Source organism: Rhinatrema bivittatum, chromosome 8 (genome assembly GCF_901001135.1).
Source record: "Rhinatrema bivittatum chromosome 8, aRhiBiv1.1, whole genome shotgun sequence".
In the NCBI taxonomy this organism is placed as follows: Eukaryota; Metazoa; Chordata; class Amphibia; order Gymnophiona; family Rhinatrematidae; genus Rhinatrema; species Rhinatrema bivittatum.
The window spans coordinates 74,059,047-74,075,256 of NC_042622.1; the positions used below are offsets into that span (position 1 = coordinate 74,059,047).

Below are 16,210 nucleotides of genomic sequence, written 5' to 3' on the forward strand. Positions count from 1 at the left end.
TTACTGAGTGAGTTCAGGGAATATATATATATATATTTATTTATTTTCTTCTTTTCAGATACTTCAAAACTTACAGTCAGGTACTGTAGGTATTTTCCCTGTCCCCAGAGAGCTTACAATCTGTACCTAAGAATTAATAAAAAAAAATGTGGCCATTAGAGACTCGAGATAAGGGAAGATGCCTTGATGCCTAGTTTCCTTCTTGGATATAGAAATTTGCACTTGGTTATGACTGGCATTTATGTGAATTTCTGTGTAATAAGTTCATCATTAAACATTGAGTCAGCTGGTGACGACTGGCATGAATCAATTGCAAGACAGGTTTCAAAATGTTCAGTGACATCACAGTGTGCTCTGACCTATTTCCCTATAGTAAAGGAAAAGAAACAAAGGGGGTCGATATTCCAAAGGGTTTGTCTGGCTAAATTTGGAAGTTAGTTGGACAAAAAAAATCCCCCCCCCCCCCCCCCACCACTGTTTGGCTAAGTATTTTTAGCTGGGTAAGTTTTTAACCCAGAAATGTTTTCGCTGAGTAATAAGAGGCAGCGTTGTGTGCTTCCCGGCAAGGTTTAGACCAGCTGAGTCTGGTTATGGTGAAGAGCCGCTCTAAAGTTACTTGGCTAAGTTTACCCTGATAACTTTAAACTTAACTGGGTATATTCAGTGGGGCTAGTGTGCCCCTGAATATCCCACCCAGGTTGGAGAAAAGGGCTGTAGTGACCTGATTTCCATTTTCTCCCCCCTCACATGCCATAGGTTTAAAACAAAATTTTGCTGCCATGGTGGCCATATTTCCTCTCCCACCTATCCACCCACCCAGGCATGGGGAATCCTCCCCCATCCTGAAAATCTCCAAAAGCCTTCCAGTACCCCAGACAATGAATATCTAATTGCTGGTACAGCTGAGAGGTGTTGGCACTTAAATATTCATGTGGTTACTGCAGTCCAACCAGGGTTGGTTGCTTCAGCGACAACTGACCAATCCCTGTTCAGAACTCAGTTGGGGGATGAGATGGGAGGAGGGGGGGCAGAAGGAAATCAAGTCGCTACAGCCTGTAGCTTTAAAAAAAATGTGTTTAATATTCAGTAGGCTGATGAATGGCAGAGTTATCCTGATAAGTTTATCTAAGTAATGTTGGAGTATCTTCAGCAGAATATAAGTTGCACCATATATTTGGCTGGCGTTAACCAGGTAACTTTACATGGATAACTTAGTGCTTACTGGCTTATTCAGTTTTTCATCTCAAGAATTTTCAATTTTGGAACACCATGGGCACATAAAAAGTGTGAGCTGGGAATTAATGGATGCTGTCCCACCTGTGGCATAAAACTGAATGAAATTGAATGAAGTGTTCAAAAGTTATTGGAGTGGAGGGGAACAGACATACTATGACACAGTGAACTCATAAACCTAGTTTCTCCTAAGGAAGCTAGATTAAAAAATGCATGTTTCTTATTTCAAAATACTGTAAAAAGTTAGGATATTTTAAAAAAGAAATGAGACCTCAGAGTAAAGAATGGCAGAATCAAGAGAAGAGTCAAGGAACAGGTAAGGTGCTATTTTGAGCAGACAAGCTAGTACTGCTGTTCTACTCGCTCTAATATAAATTGACAGAACTTGTGGAGGCACCTTGTAATTATACAAGTCTTGTGCGCATAATTCCTCTAAAGAAAAATCAATGGGAGCCTTTAAAAGAGAGACCTTCTAAACATCTAATTTTTCTCAAAGGTCATAGTTTCAATATACTTTATAAAGAAGCTGTAGAATTTCTTTTTGCTGTCCCTAACAGTGATGAGAAAATATTTGTGAACCCAAGTATGATGAGAATTACAAGTTCTTGTTTAATTGCAAGTCTTATGCAATAAAACAGGTATAAATTAAACAATTCAAGGTTTCTTGAGAGACAATAATATTCAAGGTAAAAACAGTAAGACATAATTCAGATAAGAATGCATGAAATAGTAAGTGAACTCCTAGTCTCCTTAGCACAGTGAATTGACTAATTAAAGTCAGGAGCTTAAACGAGTAACAGGTAAACCATCCTGCAGAGCAAACCTCCGAGATTGTTTGGCCATCCTATCTTATAAAAAAGGCCAAAATGTTTTGGGTTTCATCTTCAGCATAAAAGTTAGTGGGAACTCATCTTACCATGATCAAAAGAAATTTCAGGGGACCTACATAAAAGAATAGTTGATGCTTATCTATATGGACAAGGTTACGAGACCATTTCTAAACATGTGGGGCTCCATCTATCCACTGACAAAGTAGTCTACAAATGGAAAAAGTTGAAGATTACAATGACACTATTCAGGAGTGGTGGTTCTGCCAAAATCACACAAAACCATCCACAAAGTCGTAGATTAACATCTAAAGATCTGCAGGCTTCTCTCACTGTGGCTGATGAGAGAGTTCATGTGTCAGCCATCAGGAAAAAAATGAATGGGAATTATGATCATGGAAGAGAAGCTAGGAAGAAACTACTGCTCTCTTAAAAAAAAATAAAAAAAAGAGTAGTGCTCCCTGACTCATGCTCTCCACAGAAAACCGAGAACTCCCGAGCAAAATATGAAATGACAATCTATTAAAAATGAATTTCTCTCGATGTGCAGACAAGTAAATTATACAGGTTGGCCCATGGAAAGTAGCCCGCCTCCAATACCAATACTTTTCCATGGGCCACCCTGTATATGAATGATCTTCATGAATTCACCCAGAGACTGCATTAATATTTTTAATAACTAACATCTAAATAGGTGTATAAAATATAATCATCTTTCATATTTGAAAAATGTCTTGTGATAGCACGACGATATATCATTTTTTAAAGCGTTTTTTTCAAAATGCACATAAAAACACTTATATGAGCTGATTGCATTGATGGCATGAGGTTGTTGTCATGCAGTTTTCCTTTTATAATTCATTGTTATCAAGTGAGGAACAAAGTCCAGGTCTAGGTCAGGAATAATTATCTGATGTTGCAGCATTTTGAGAGTGAAGCTCTCTCTGCTTCAGGGATGGAAAAAGTGTTGAAAAGGAATGTCTTCCTTAAATCATGTCCGAGAACGGACTGCCATAGCAGCACTCAACATAAAATCATACAACTGACAGCTGAGTGGTTGCCTTGTCGCCATTGCAGAGTCAAATGTTAGTCCGTTCTCGGACATGATTTAAGGAAGACATTCCGTTTCAACATTTTTTGCCATCTGTGAAGCAGCAAGAGCTCACTCTTGAAATGTTGCAACGTCAGATAATCACTCATGGCCTTGACCTGGACGTTGTTCCTCACTTGATGACAATGGATTGTCAAAGGCAAACTACACAATGCCGGCCTTGTACCATCAATGCAGCCAGCTCAGATAAGTGTTTTTTATTCAACAAGGCATTTTTACATGCATTTTGAAAAAGAACTCTTAAAAAAATTATAGATCTTCGCGCTATCACAAGACATTTTTCAATGAAATAATTTGGGTATGGTTCAAATAATATGACAGATGATTATACTTTATATGCCTATTTAGACGTTAGTCATTAAGAATATTAAAGCGGTCTCTGGGTGATTTTTTGAAGGTCATTTATATATAATTTACTTGTGTGCATAACATTGAGTGAAATTCATTTTTAATAGATTATCATGTTCTCCACAGAGCATCTGGATGCTCACAAGACTTCTGGAATATGTTTTTTGGACAGATGAGTCAAAAATTGAACTTTTCAATCACAATAGGGCCAGATTTTGAAAAAAATATGTGTGCGTGTCCATGTGCGTGTGCATGTTATAAAATCCCAAGTGGCACATTCAAGGGGGGTGTGTGGAATACCGCAAAATCGCCTTCCCCAGTTCCCTTCCAGTCCACTCCAATTAAGGAGCGGACTGGGAGGAAACTTTCTTACCACATACTCTAACCTCCCTTTCCCTCTCCTCCCCACCCTCTCAAACCCGTTTTTAAAAATTACCTTTTATTGTGCAAGTTACTTCAGGTCGGGCCCTGAAGTAACTTGCACATGCCGGCACAGTGAGCAATGGCACTGTCTCGGTCCGCCCCGCTCCCCTTTTGAGGCCCAGCACTTACACATGTCCTGGGCTTTATGTATGTGGCTGGGCCCATTTGAAAATAGGCCCAGCGCCAGTAAGGTCCTGCCATGTGCGTAAACCCCGGGATTTATGTGCGCCGGGTTTTTAAAATCTGGCCTATAATGAATATTTTAGTGAAGTCATCACTGCCTTCCAAAGTAAGAAACTTGTCTCAATTATCAAGCAGGTATTATGGTGTGGGGCTGTTTTGATACATCTGAACCTGGATGGCTTGCCATCATTGATGGAACCATGAATTCTGCTTTATATCAGAAAATTCTAAAGGAGAGTATCAGGCCATCCGTCCATGAGCTGAAGCTGAGTTGAAAGTCGGTCATGCACCCTTAACATAGAAATGACGGCAGAAGAAGACCAAACGGGGGAGCCGCCGTTTGGAGAGAGAGAGAGGAGGAAACGGGGCTGCAGGACGAGGAACACCGGAGGGAGCCGTGCGAGACCTGAGCTCCGCCCACCCCAACGTCAGCGGAAGCTGCTGTGGGTATTTCTGGAGTCCCACAGCGGCGCGCAGCCGCCGGCGCGCTGCCGAAGCCACGCGCCAAAGGGGCGCGCTCCTGGGCATTTTTTTCTTCGGCAGAAATTACCATCTAATGGGGAGAAAGAGGAAGGTAAAAACCTCAACGCCAACGGCAAAAGAAGTTCGAGGCCCCATGGATGCTCACCTTCAACGGAGGGTGAGTTATAATTTGAGAGAGCTGGCTACAGAGATATCTTTTTCATCAGGGGATTCTGGGAGTCCGCCCCAGAACCAAACTTTCACATCAAACCTGGTAGGAGGGGAGCCCAATGGTGCTACTGAGGCTTCCCCCCAATTGGCAATAAAAACGGCCCAGGTACCAGGGGTAATTGATAAAGTTCAGGATATGGTTACGGGAGCAGTTGGAGGAGAAAATACTGCAGAAGAGGGTAATGAAGGACCCCTCCCGAATTTGGGATCAACCATAACTGAACCTGAAAATATTACTTTAACTGATGTATGGCGGGCAGTAACTAACATGGATAGGAGATTAGTCCAATCCATGAACCAGGCCACTCTTTTTACTTCGGATACTAAAAAAGCCCTAGGGGAACACGAAAAGAGACTGAAAGATCTAGAAGCAACTAGTGTGGCTACTGCTACACAAGTAGCGACTATTCAGACATCGGGATCTGCATTTATGAAGGATACTTTAATGATATATAGGCAATTAGAGAATATGGACAACGTGTTAAGGAAAAAAAATCTACGTATATTGAATTTTTCCTATAACTAGACTTCTGTCTGCTAATGAATTATTTAAAAAATACTCAAAAGAAATTTTGGGTATTTCAGAGGAAATAATTATTTCTAATTTGTACTATGTATCAAATGTAAAAAAAAATCTTGCTAAGAATGATGGTGACATGGATATACTCCAACCAGAAAGCCCCAATTTGACATCTTTTTTGGAGGCATCGGTGGATAATATCCAGATAAGGTCGACCTTGGTGGTGGTATTTGCACTAGAGAGCCAGAAAAATCTGGTTCTCCAGAAATACTTTTTGAATAAAAATTTTTCTTTTTGTGGACAAACAATGCAAATTTTTCCCGATGTGTCGAGGGCAACTCAACACAGAAGGAAACAATTTTTGATATTGAAACAGAGGGTATTAGCACTTGGAGCCACCTTCTTTTTAAAATACCCCTGTAAATGCATGATTTCATACCAAAGAAATAAGTTTGTTTTCGTTGACCCAGGGCATCTAGAAGTATTTCTTCAAGATAAAAGTGGCTAAGTGAGTTATAGCCCTTATTGATGAATAAGTTTGGTAAAAGCGAAAAGTTTCTCTCTTGTTTATGAATGGGTCATAATTTCCTTATCATTACTTAGTAAATAAAAGGCTCCCCCAGATAAAGGGGTCTATATATGTCTGTTATGGAATAAATTTTTTTTTCTTTTTATTATATGGTAAATTATGGTTTATGTGTTAACAGACTATTTTCCTTTTCTTATTTCATATAAATGTATGTAAGAAATTCAATAAATTGTAAATAAAAAAAAAAAAAAAAAAAGACCACCACCAAACGGCCCATCCAGTCTGCCCAGCAAGCTTTCACATTTATTTTCTCTCTCATACTTATCTGTTTCTCTTGGCTCTTAGTAAACTTTTTTAATTCTATTTCCCTTCCATCCCCGCCATTAATGTAGAGATCAGTGTTGGACCTGCATCTAAGTGAAATAGCTTAATTTAGTTAGGGGTATTAACCACCGCAATAAGCAAGCTACACCCATGCTTATCTGTTTATTCAGACTATGTAATTCAGTCCTTGTTGATTGTTGCCTGAATATAGATCCACCTTTCTTCATTTCCCCATGCCGTTGAAGCAGAGAGCCATGCTGGCTATGCATTGAAAGTGAAGTATCAGGCTTGCTCCCCTGCCGTTGAAGCAGAGGGCTATGCTGGATATGCGTGAAGTATCAGTCTTTCTCCCCTGCTGTTGAAGCAGAGAGCTATGCTGGATTTGCGTTGAAAGTGAAGTATCGGGTATTTTTTTGGTTTGGGGTAGTAACCGCCGTAACATTCAAGAAAATCTACTAAAGAATAACTGAAGAAGAAGAGCTTTTGTGTTTTGGATTGGCCAAGTCAAAGTCCCAACCTAAACCTTATTGAAATGTTGTGGCAAGGCCTGAAGCAAATTATTCATGCAAGGAAGACCTTAAATGTCAGAGATGGAACAGTTCTGAATAGAATAGTCCAAAATTCCTCAAAGACTATCAGGCTGATGCAGTACAGATGTGTTAAAAAACACGTCCGTTTTTGGTTCCCGCTCTTTGAACACAGGTTCAGCCCCCTCTCCTGGGCGCGGGATACAGAATGCAAATGAGGGGTCACGCTAAAAGGAGGCACTTGGGACAATTGCGCGCCCCTAGCGCCTCCTTGGCCCAGGAGAGGTGGCTGTCAGATACGGGTTAGGAAAATGGACACTTGTAAAAACGAGTATCTGTTTTCTTAACCTGACCTGCTGGCACATTTTTAAAAAAGATTTTTTTTGTCTTTTTTTTTTTTTTTTAACCTTTTGGTTCCTTCGACTTAATATCACTACGATATTAAGTTGGAGGATGTACAGAAAAGCAGGTGCTAATTTCTGAGTATAAAATGTGTGGATCGGCCGCACATTTTTTTTCCTGTATCCCGAGCGAAAGACTAATAGCCTCATCAACATGCATTTGCATGTGATGAGCGCTATTAGTTTCGAGGGGGAGTGGTTTAGACTCGCGTTATGGATACGCTAAACCCCTTTTTGTATAAGGGGTTGTGGTTGCGCATCCAAACTGGGTTAAAAAAGTGACATCATCAGATGGAGCCCTGATGCGGAATATTTGTCAGAGTTTCTAGAACTTTGACTAGGCACATTGAGCTGTTACGACTATGGCTGCTGTGCAGCCTCCTCACCACCAGAGGCCCCTCATGAGCACGCTCTCTTGGCTGGCCCAGTCTATCCTACCTATCTGCTCCATGTCCTGAACTCCCTACTTAACCCCGCCTAGCCCATGCCACAGTGCTTTGGCATCTAGTTCCCTTGGGCTCCCTGCTTTAGCTGCCTGTTACTTCCTGTGTGCCTCTGGGCTTCTCGCTACCTGTCTTGCTCTGTGGCCTTTGGCCTCTGCTCTTCTTGTCCTGTAGCCTTCTGCCTTGCCTGCTTCGTTGTTCCCCTCTGTTCCTGATTCCCTCCCTGTTGCTGTCCTACTTCCCCCTGCTTCCTTGCCTCGCTGCATTCGGGCTTTTGTGTTTCCTGTTCAGTGCAAGTCTTGTCTTGGTTTGTCTAGTCCAGTCATTACCTGTCCTGCTCTCCCTGATTCTCTCTTCCGGATCACACTTACCTACATTCAGTCTCACATTTACCTGCACGCTATCCTGATTCCACCCTTACCTACACTCAGTTCCTGTGTACAGACCACACTTACCTGCACTCACATCCACACGTACCCCCATGCTGTTCCAATGTTTCCCGAAGTTCACCCTTACCCCCACGCACCTTGTTCCAGAGACTCCTTCCAGCCGGTACCTGAGACTCTAACCTGTCTTACCAGAGATTCTGCTGTGGTTCCTACTCTCCTGTCCCGAGTCACCCCTGCAGGTGGTGTTCACCACACCTGCCTGTTGTCCAACCGGAACACTGAGCATGCCCAGCATGTCCTATACCATGTGTCCATGTGTGGTCCCTCTACAGTCTCCCTTTTTTCATGAAGCTGTAAGCCTCAGGGTGTGTGAGCTCCCTTTGGCCGTTTTTGGCCTTGTGGAAAACTTTATTTTTCTTGCATATTTTTTTTTGGGGGGGGGGGGGGGGGTTCGTTGTTCTATCGCCAGGTCCCTCTTGATGCCCTCCCATAGCATCTCCTAGTCAGGGTTTTTTGGCAATTTGGCCAAGTTTCCTTTCATGGTCCATTTCCCCTGTGGCGGTGGTGCATCAGTATACCCATTGGCCATTGATTCCCTGCTGCCTTCTGTTAGTGCCCCTTTGTTTTGTCCGTTATGGTTACGTCCGGTTTTGGGCGATACCCGAAGACCATGTCCATTACGGATTCGCATGAGACATGTATCCTCTGCCTAGGGGCATCGCATGATGTCTGGGGTTGCTGCTTCTGCGCCCAGATGACACCAAAGGGCCGTTGACTTTGACTTGACAAGATGGAGCAGCTCTTCGGGTCGAAGAAATCCGAGCCATTGGCTTTGAAAGACCAAGGAGCTACACCAATGCACACTGAACCATCAACATCAGCGGGTCTGTCTGTTCCATTGATAGCGGTGGACAGGAGCGCCAGAGACTGACCATCGTTGACTTCCTCCAGGCCAAGGACGTTGGGGTAGTCCCTGGCCCAGGGGGTAAAGAATCGGATATTAGGGCTCTGGGGGAGCCCAGACATAGATCTCTTTTGGGTACTTGCCAGGTTCTTATGGCCTGGATTGGCCACTGTTGGAAACAGGATGCTGGACTTGATGGACCCTTGGTCTGACCCAGTAGGGCATGTTCTTATGTTCTTATCTGTTTGTGTCTCCCTGTAACAGGAAGGTGCCTCTGTTCTGCTCACTGTACAGGTCAGATGGCAAACTGTTATGCTTATTGCTGTTTGGGTGGATCCTTGGACACTGTGGCAGCTGACCACGCCCACAGGGGGCAGTCCCGTGAGGGACCACAGTGTCAGGCTAAACTCCAGCAGACAAACACAGCACTGAATCTTTATTTAAACGGTATATGGAACCACCAGAGGTGACAGTAGTGAGTAGTGGTTGTAGAGCCCGGCTGGGCATGTCTCTCACAGGACGCTGGAACAGCGGATCCTCTGTAGGCAGTGCTGTAGTGGAAAAGAGACTGAGAATTATGAGCACACAATAGATTTAGCATTCAGAGTCCCAAGTAGAACAGAAGAGCTCCGAGACAGGGCGAGCAGGCCCTCGAGGAGCGAGAACCTGATCCCTTAGAGCAGAGAGACTCAGTAGTATTGTACACACTAGCAGTAGCAGAGATTCCACTAGACGAGAGGTCTGGCACCGGAGCAGAGGGCAGGCCCTCGAGGAGCGAGTACCTGATTCTGGCGAAGCAGTACTGTAGAGAGAGATGTTTCTGTACTCACAGATGGTGACTGTAGTTAGTTCTTCCAAGTAGAAGGTTGAGGTTGCAGGCAGCAACACAGGGAACATGGGCCCTCGAGAAGCGAGTACTGGTTTCCTGATAGCACCTGAAAGAAGCAGAGAGGCTCCCGAGGAGCGGGTACCCCGTTAGTGACCCTGAAGGGTAGTAAGAATTCCAGTACAGCTGGATTGGCAGAGTAGCTTAGGAACGGAGAGCAAATCCCATCCGTAAGAGTTCCGTTGCTAACTCAACGAGCTAGCAAATGTAGTAGGCAGATATACCCTGCAGTCATGACATCAGAACAGGGGGACCCCCCCTGAGGTTTGCGCCAACAACGAAAATAGATGAGGGCGGCATGCGCGCACGCACCCTAGAGGTACCTTGAAGGAGAATGGCGGGAGGCAGCACCATAGCCGGTCCGGAGACACTGGAGAGGTCGGCAAGCAGATACCGTGGCGGCCATCAGTCCAAGGTGAGCGGGAGGAGCCGCAAGTAGAGAGGTGTAAGCGGGGCGAAGCCGTCGAAGAACGACGGATGCAACACAAACCAGCCTCGGAAGCCCTCGCCCGTCACTGGGGCAAGGATAATTCTGTATGCGTATCCTCTGAATCTCTTAGTGGCAAAGACTGTCTTGAAGCTTCGAGAGGTCAGAGAGGTTCTGATTCTCAAAGCCCTTCATTGGCTGAGAGAAGTCTGGTGTCCACTCCTACAGGAATTGTCCATCCGGAGACTGATTTAGTCTGGGGACTTCCCCAGATCTCATCACACAAGACCAAGGCAGGCTGTGGCATCCCAACCTCCAGACCCTGTCGCTTCCAGTCTGGATGTTGAGAGGTTAATTCTGCAACCGCTTGATCTTTCAGAGGATGTGTCTCAGGTCCTGGTGGCTTAGAGAAAGACTTCCACTAGAAATTCCTTTGGACTGAAGTGGAGGAGGTTTTCTGTGTGGATTGAGCAGAAAGTCCTAGATCCGTTCTCCTGCCCCACACAAAAACTGCTTGACTACCTTCAACACCTATTGGAAGATAGTTTGAAAACCAATTTCGTTAGAGTTCATCTTAATCGCAGTTGGAACATACTACCAAGGTGTAGATGGTTCGCCCATCGCTGTGCAGCCTATGGTTATACATTTCATGCGGGGCCTGCTTCAACTGAAGCCTCCCCTAAGGCTTCCCACTGTGGCTTGAGACCTCAAAGTGGTGTTGGCTCAGCTGATGAAAGCTCCTTTTGATGGCTGCTGCGCTCCTGTGACCTGAAGTACCTGACCTGGAAGGTCATATTTTTTGTGGTGGTCACTTCAGCATGCAGGGTCAGCGAGCTGCAGGTCTTAGTGACTTATCCATTTTATATTAAGTTTTATCATGACAGTGTGGTCTTGCGTATGCACCCTAAGTTTCTGCCTAAGGTGGTGATGGATTTCCATCTTAACCAGTCAATTGTCCTGCCAATATTTTTTCCCAGGCCCCATTCACACCAAGGCAAATGAGCACTGCACAGTTTGGACTACAAGCGAACCTTAGCCTTCTATCTGGAGTAGAGAGAAGCCCATAGACAGTCCATCCAACTTTTTATGTCTTTTGACAAGAATAGGTTGGGTGTTGCTGTTGCCAGACACTATACAATTTCACTAGAAGATTGCATCTCCTTCTGTTATGCCCATGTGGGACTGCATCCTGGGGGTTATGTTAAGGCTCATTCTGTCAGAGCCATGGCAGTGTCATTGGCCCACTTGCGAGCAGTTCCCATGGAGGAGATCTGCAAGGCTGCAACATGGAGTTCTCTCCACACATTCACATCTCATTACTGTCTGGATAGGGATGGCCGGCTCGACAATAGGTTTGGCCAGTCTGTCCTTTGGAACCTGTTTGAGGTGTAGAACCCAACTCTCCCGCCTAAGGCCCGTTGTTTGGGTTCAGGCTGTCGCCCCTCTATTACCAGTAGCACTGGTGTTGTACCTGTTGGCACCTAGTTGGGTGTCTGTCGGTCCCCTTTTGTTTTGGGGAGCAGCCTGTAGCTAGGGATTCACCCATGTGTGAGGACTACCATTCTGCTGCCCTTGGAGAACACCTGTGACAGATTTATTTATTTATTTGCAGTTTTTATATACCGACATTTGTTTAGTAACCTCACATCGGTTCACAATTAACAAGCAGGATGGTAGTCCACCACCCCGTGGAGTTGGGTTTCTCCTATTTTTTATTTAAAAAATAATTCTATGTTACAAGATTGGAGAGGGACCCCCTTGTGGACATGTGGTATAGGGTATGCTCAGGGTGCCTAGTCAAAGTTCTAGAAACTTTGACATAAGTTTTCCACATCGGGGCTCCATCTGATGAGGTCACCCATGTTTGAAGACTAACATCCTGCTGTCCTCGGAGAACATCTGTTACAGATAAGCAGCTGTGCTTTACACAAAGATACTTAGGGGTTGATTTTAAAAAGCACGCGCATCCATGTGCACACGATTCCTGGTGCCGCACATTGACTCGCCGATTTTATAACATGTGCACATTGACGCGTGCATGTTATAAAATACAATATCCGTGTGCACCTGATTTTATAATCTGTGCGGGCGGGTGCCCCATTTGTGTGCACGGGGGGGAATTTTTCAATAATGTATGGCAATGCGATTGTCCTTTTTCCCAGTCCGCTCTAAGAAGCAGACTGGGAAGGAACTTACCTAACCCTATCCTTCCTTCCTCTTCCCCTCTTCTCCCTGACCTCTAAACCTACCCTTCCTAACCCCAATTTTTTTGTTTTGATACTTACTGCTCCTCCGGAGCAGAAGTAAACTCCGTGCACCGGCTGGCTGCTAGCATGTGCTTCCCCGGGACATCTAATGGTGCTGTCCTGGCCTGCCTCCCGCCCCGCCCCTTTCAGCAGGCCTGGCGCTTGTGCATATATCGGGGGTTACGCGCATGGCCAGGCGCGTTGTAAATTGCGTGCAGCATGTACAAGGCCCGGCCACGCGCTAACCCCCGATTTTTACGCGTGTGGGCCTTTTAAAATTTGGGTGTTATTGTTGAATCTTTTTTTGAATAAATAATAAAAGTATAACCTTTTTGCCTGAGTGATTTATTTAATGAGGCTATCTTTTTCTCTGAACAGCATTCAGATTAGGATGTAATCATGTTTTGAGTATATATTGTGCTAAAATACTGACCATCCATGGGGTTCACAAACTTTTGCTCAGCATTGTATTTTTCTCACTCACTGATAGTCAGTTTTCTGATTTTAATAGCTGGAGTAGTAGAAGCACAGATCTGCCTTTTTTTTTTTCCTACAACATTTATCCATATCTCAAAGAGCAATTAGTGACTGCTAATTAGAAAAGCCGCTGTCATGTGGTTAAGTATAGAAGGTCTCCAGTATACATCTGCTTGCCACATGCAGACATTTCTATTCCTAAACGTTTGGCTTAGTATGACCATATTATGCCTGGCTATTTGTTTCCTTCTGTTCCTTGGGGATTTCCAGCTTAATTGAAAACAACCTGTACTGAGCTAAAATGCCATGAACCTTCATTCACAACTATCTGGAGCATTCCCCCCCACCCCCATTTTAATATCCCCCTCTCAGCCCAGCCAGCATAGTGACATTTCTCAACCAAAGGCCATAAACTGCAGCTGTCTACAGAATGTGTCTAAAATGGATCCTTAGTTCTGCCAATCAGTGTTGCCATTCAACAACGGCTCAGATTCACTTCCCCTAGGGACTGTGAATGCTGCCTCTGCAGTATCCCCAGCCCAGAGAACAGAAGACCTGTTCCAGGAGTCAACCGCACATCCTCTGTATGGCAGTATACAGCACTTGCAATTAAGCCATCAGGCTGGCCAAACAAATGGCATTCCTGAGGTTTAGCAGCCAAATGAAATGACTCCCTCTGCTTTTAAGTACACCCCCCGCCCCTCATATGCTTCCCTTTTGTATGATTGTAGCTGAGAAACTCTTCCAGATATGAGCCTCATAGAAATGCATGTCTGGGATCATATAGATGAGTATTTGATGAATGAGGTAATGTTTACATGAGATTAGAAATAGCAAATGTTTTCAAATTTATACTCTGAACTATATATATTTTTTTAAATGTCATTGCTGATTTTCTTAATTTCTGTTGATTTTACTTTAGTTGTGCACCTGTTTGTTTCAAATCTCATCTTTTAAGGTCACTTTTCAGCAGTTTTTCATATGGTAATCGAACTTGAGTTGTATCAGAGATTTGTTTTAGAGCATCCTAATCTGTTTGTAATTAACATGGCTGAAGCAGCCAAGTATCTTCACACACTTACTTCATTCTTCTAATGAACTAGAAACCAGCAAGATACACATTCTTCCCTTAATACTAAGTGATCTGTAACACTCCAGTATATGGTTGGAGATACTTCAGTGATTGCTGCGTGGGTTAATAAACATAACAGATTACCAATCGAATAACGCCTGTTTTCCTGAATCTATCATGGTATGCTTAGTAATTAAAAATTAGTATGTATTTACTCTCATCACAAGCTTGTGGTAATAAAGGTTTCTGTTCTTGAAATGAATGCTTAACTTTGCTTTCTGACAATAAATGAAGTGCATTTTGTACATAGGCATTGGTTCTCATTATCCTGATTTCTGTATGTGTTTGTTTTTTAGAATTGTAACTCCTGTCAGTCAAATACATTTTCGAGTCTGGAGTCATCAGACTTTGAAAGCTGATGTTTTACTAGGGAGTGCTACACTAAACATTCATGAGACATTGAAGTTGAACAATATGAAAAGTAAGTACTTCAAAGTATTCTGCTGTTGGCACAGTTGCACAGTACTTTTTTTTTTTTAACACTTTTATACGTATACATTTTTACAAATAATTGCAAATGATGCTACGTAAAGAAAATAGATTACACTGATAAGTACCACGAAAACCAGCTAGAACAATAAAGAAGAACCAATACGATCACAATGTATACCTCTATACAGCCCACTATAAAAGTGGGCTGTATAGAGGTATACATTAAACAATAGAGGAGAGAAAAAAAAGAAAAGGCAAATCTAGAGGTTACTAGAATCCACAAAAGCACTTAAAGTCCTTAATTAGTGATATTTGCATTACATGCAGCAATTTTTGCATCTAAAAACTTTTAATTGTTTAGGATCCACAAATATATAACATACATTTTAGAATTTTACTAAGCATTTCCAAGGAAAACGGAGGCAAAATTCAGTACCAATAGCAAGCACATCTTAACACACCATAGGAACTACTTGTGTCTGGTTCGAGTTTCAAACAATATATCTGGAAAAAAACTTATTTTTTTGGCCCATAAACAAGGAATCCTGGTTTCTAGAATTTTTGTCAGATTCAAAGAGAAAATTAATAAGGTGGCCCTGGACTCTACTGCTTCCTGAGACTTCTCCAGAAAAATAGATAGTTCAAGAGCATCTATATTTATCTGATCTTGTACAGCCTTGACCTGAACTTCAGTATTTTTTCTGAGGAAGGTAGTAGATTTTGTTTAATGGGGGGAAAACCTCTGAAGGGATCTTCAATAGTTCAGTCATATATATTTCTTAAACAATTCTCCCAGTCTAGTCGGTGAAGTCTGAGGAAAATTCAAAATCCTAAGATTCAGGATCCTCATTCTGTTCTCCGCTGCATTTTATTATTATCCTTCTGTAATACTATATTACAAGCCTGAACCAATGTTAAATTTATTTCACAAAGTTCTAATTTCTCAGTGTTCCACTCTTGCAGTATGGTCTTTGTTATTTATTTATTTATCAAGTTTTATATACCGTCATTCGGTAGTGCCATCACAACAGTTTACATATTTCAACAAGGGGATATAAAGGTTTACAAATAAAAAAAGGGGGAAATTAGATAAGTAGTACAGAGATCGTCAAGGTAAAAATAAGGTAAATGTACAGTGAGAAGAGATTCAGTGCCTTCTAGTCTTCTAGATTAAAGAGGCATTCATAATGCCAATAGCACTCCAAATGGACTCTAATTGATATCTCATCAGGTCCAGGAGGTAAAGGAGAGAGGAGGTGGAAGACTCAACTTCAGCCAAAGCATTCAGTGCTGACAAGATGACAAGATTCAGTCCATTCCTTCCTTCACCAGAGACAGAAGCTGCCACCAATCACAAAATGCCCAGTAGAGTGATTGAGGTTCCTTCCTTAGGCGGCTCCACTATTTCTGGGATAGCTGTGGCACCTGGAATCTCCGTGGAAGAGAGTCTCCGGGTGACCAACAGGGTGACTTCCTTGCTTCAGGAACTCAGTTGGGTCGAAAATCTGGACAAAAGCAGTCTCAAACCCTCTCAGTCCTTGGAATATTTGGGAGTTCGATTAGACACCAAGCAGGGCAAGGTCTTACTTTTGACTACTCGGATAAGGAAGTTGATGTCCCAAGTGCGTCGGTTGATGAGCATGATACACCCGGCAGTGTGGAGCTCTCAAAGTTCTTGGTGTGGTGGCAGCAGCCCTGGAAGTAGTGCCATGGACAAGAGCCCACATGCGACCACCCTGCTGTCATGTTGGAACC

At 43.2% G+C, this 16,210-nt stretch overlaps 1 protein-coding gene across 2 annotated transcripts in view; it reads left to right on the plus strand.

Moving 5' to 3' along the window:
* Window positions 1-16,210, plus strand: part of LOC115097963 (E3 ubiquitin-protein ligase Itchy) — a 278,895-nt gene that overhangs the window by 53,215 nt on the left and 209,470 nt on the right. For both annotated transcript variants that reach the window (XM_029614171.1, XM_029614172.1), the window contains one exon: window positions 14,320-14,444. In XM_029614171.1, coding sequence (XP_029470031.1) covers window positions 14,320-14,444 — 125 coding nt within the window. The remainder of the gene's footprint in view (window positions 1-14,319; window positions 14,445-16,210) is intronic.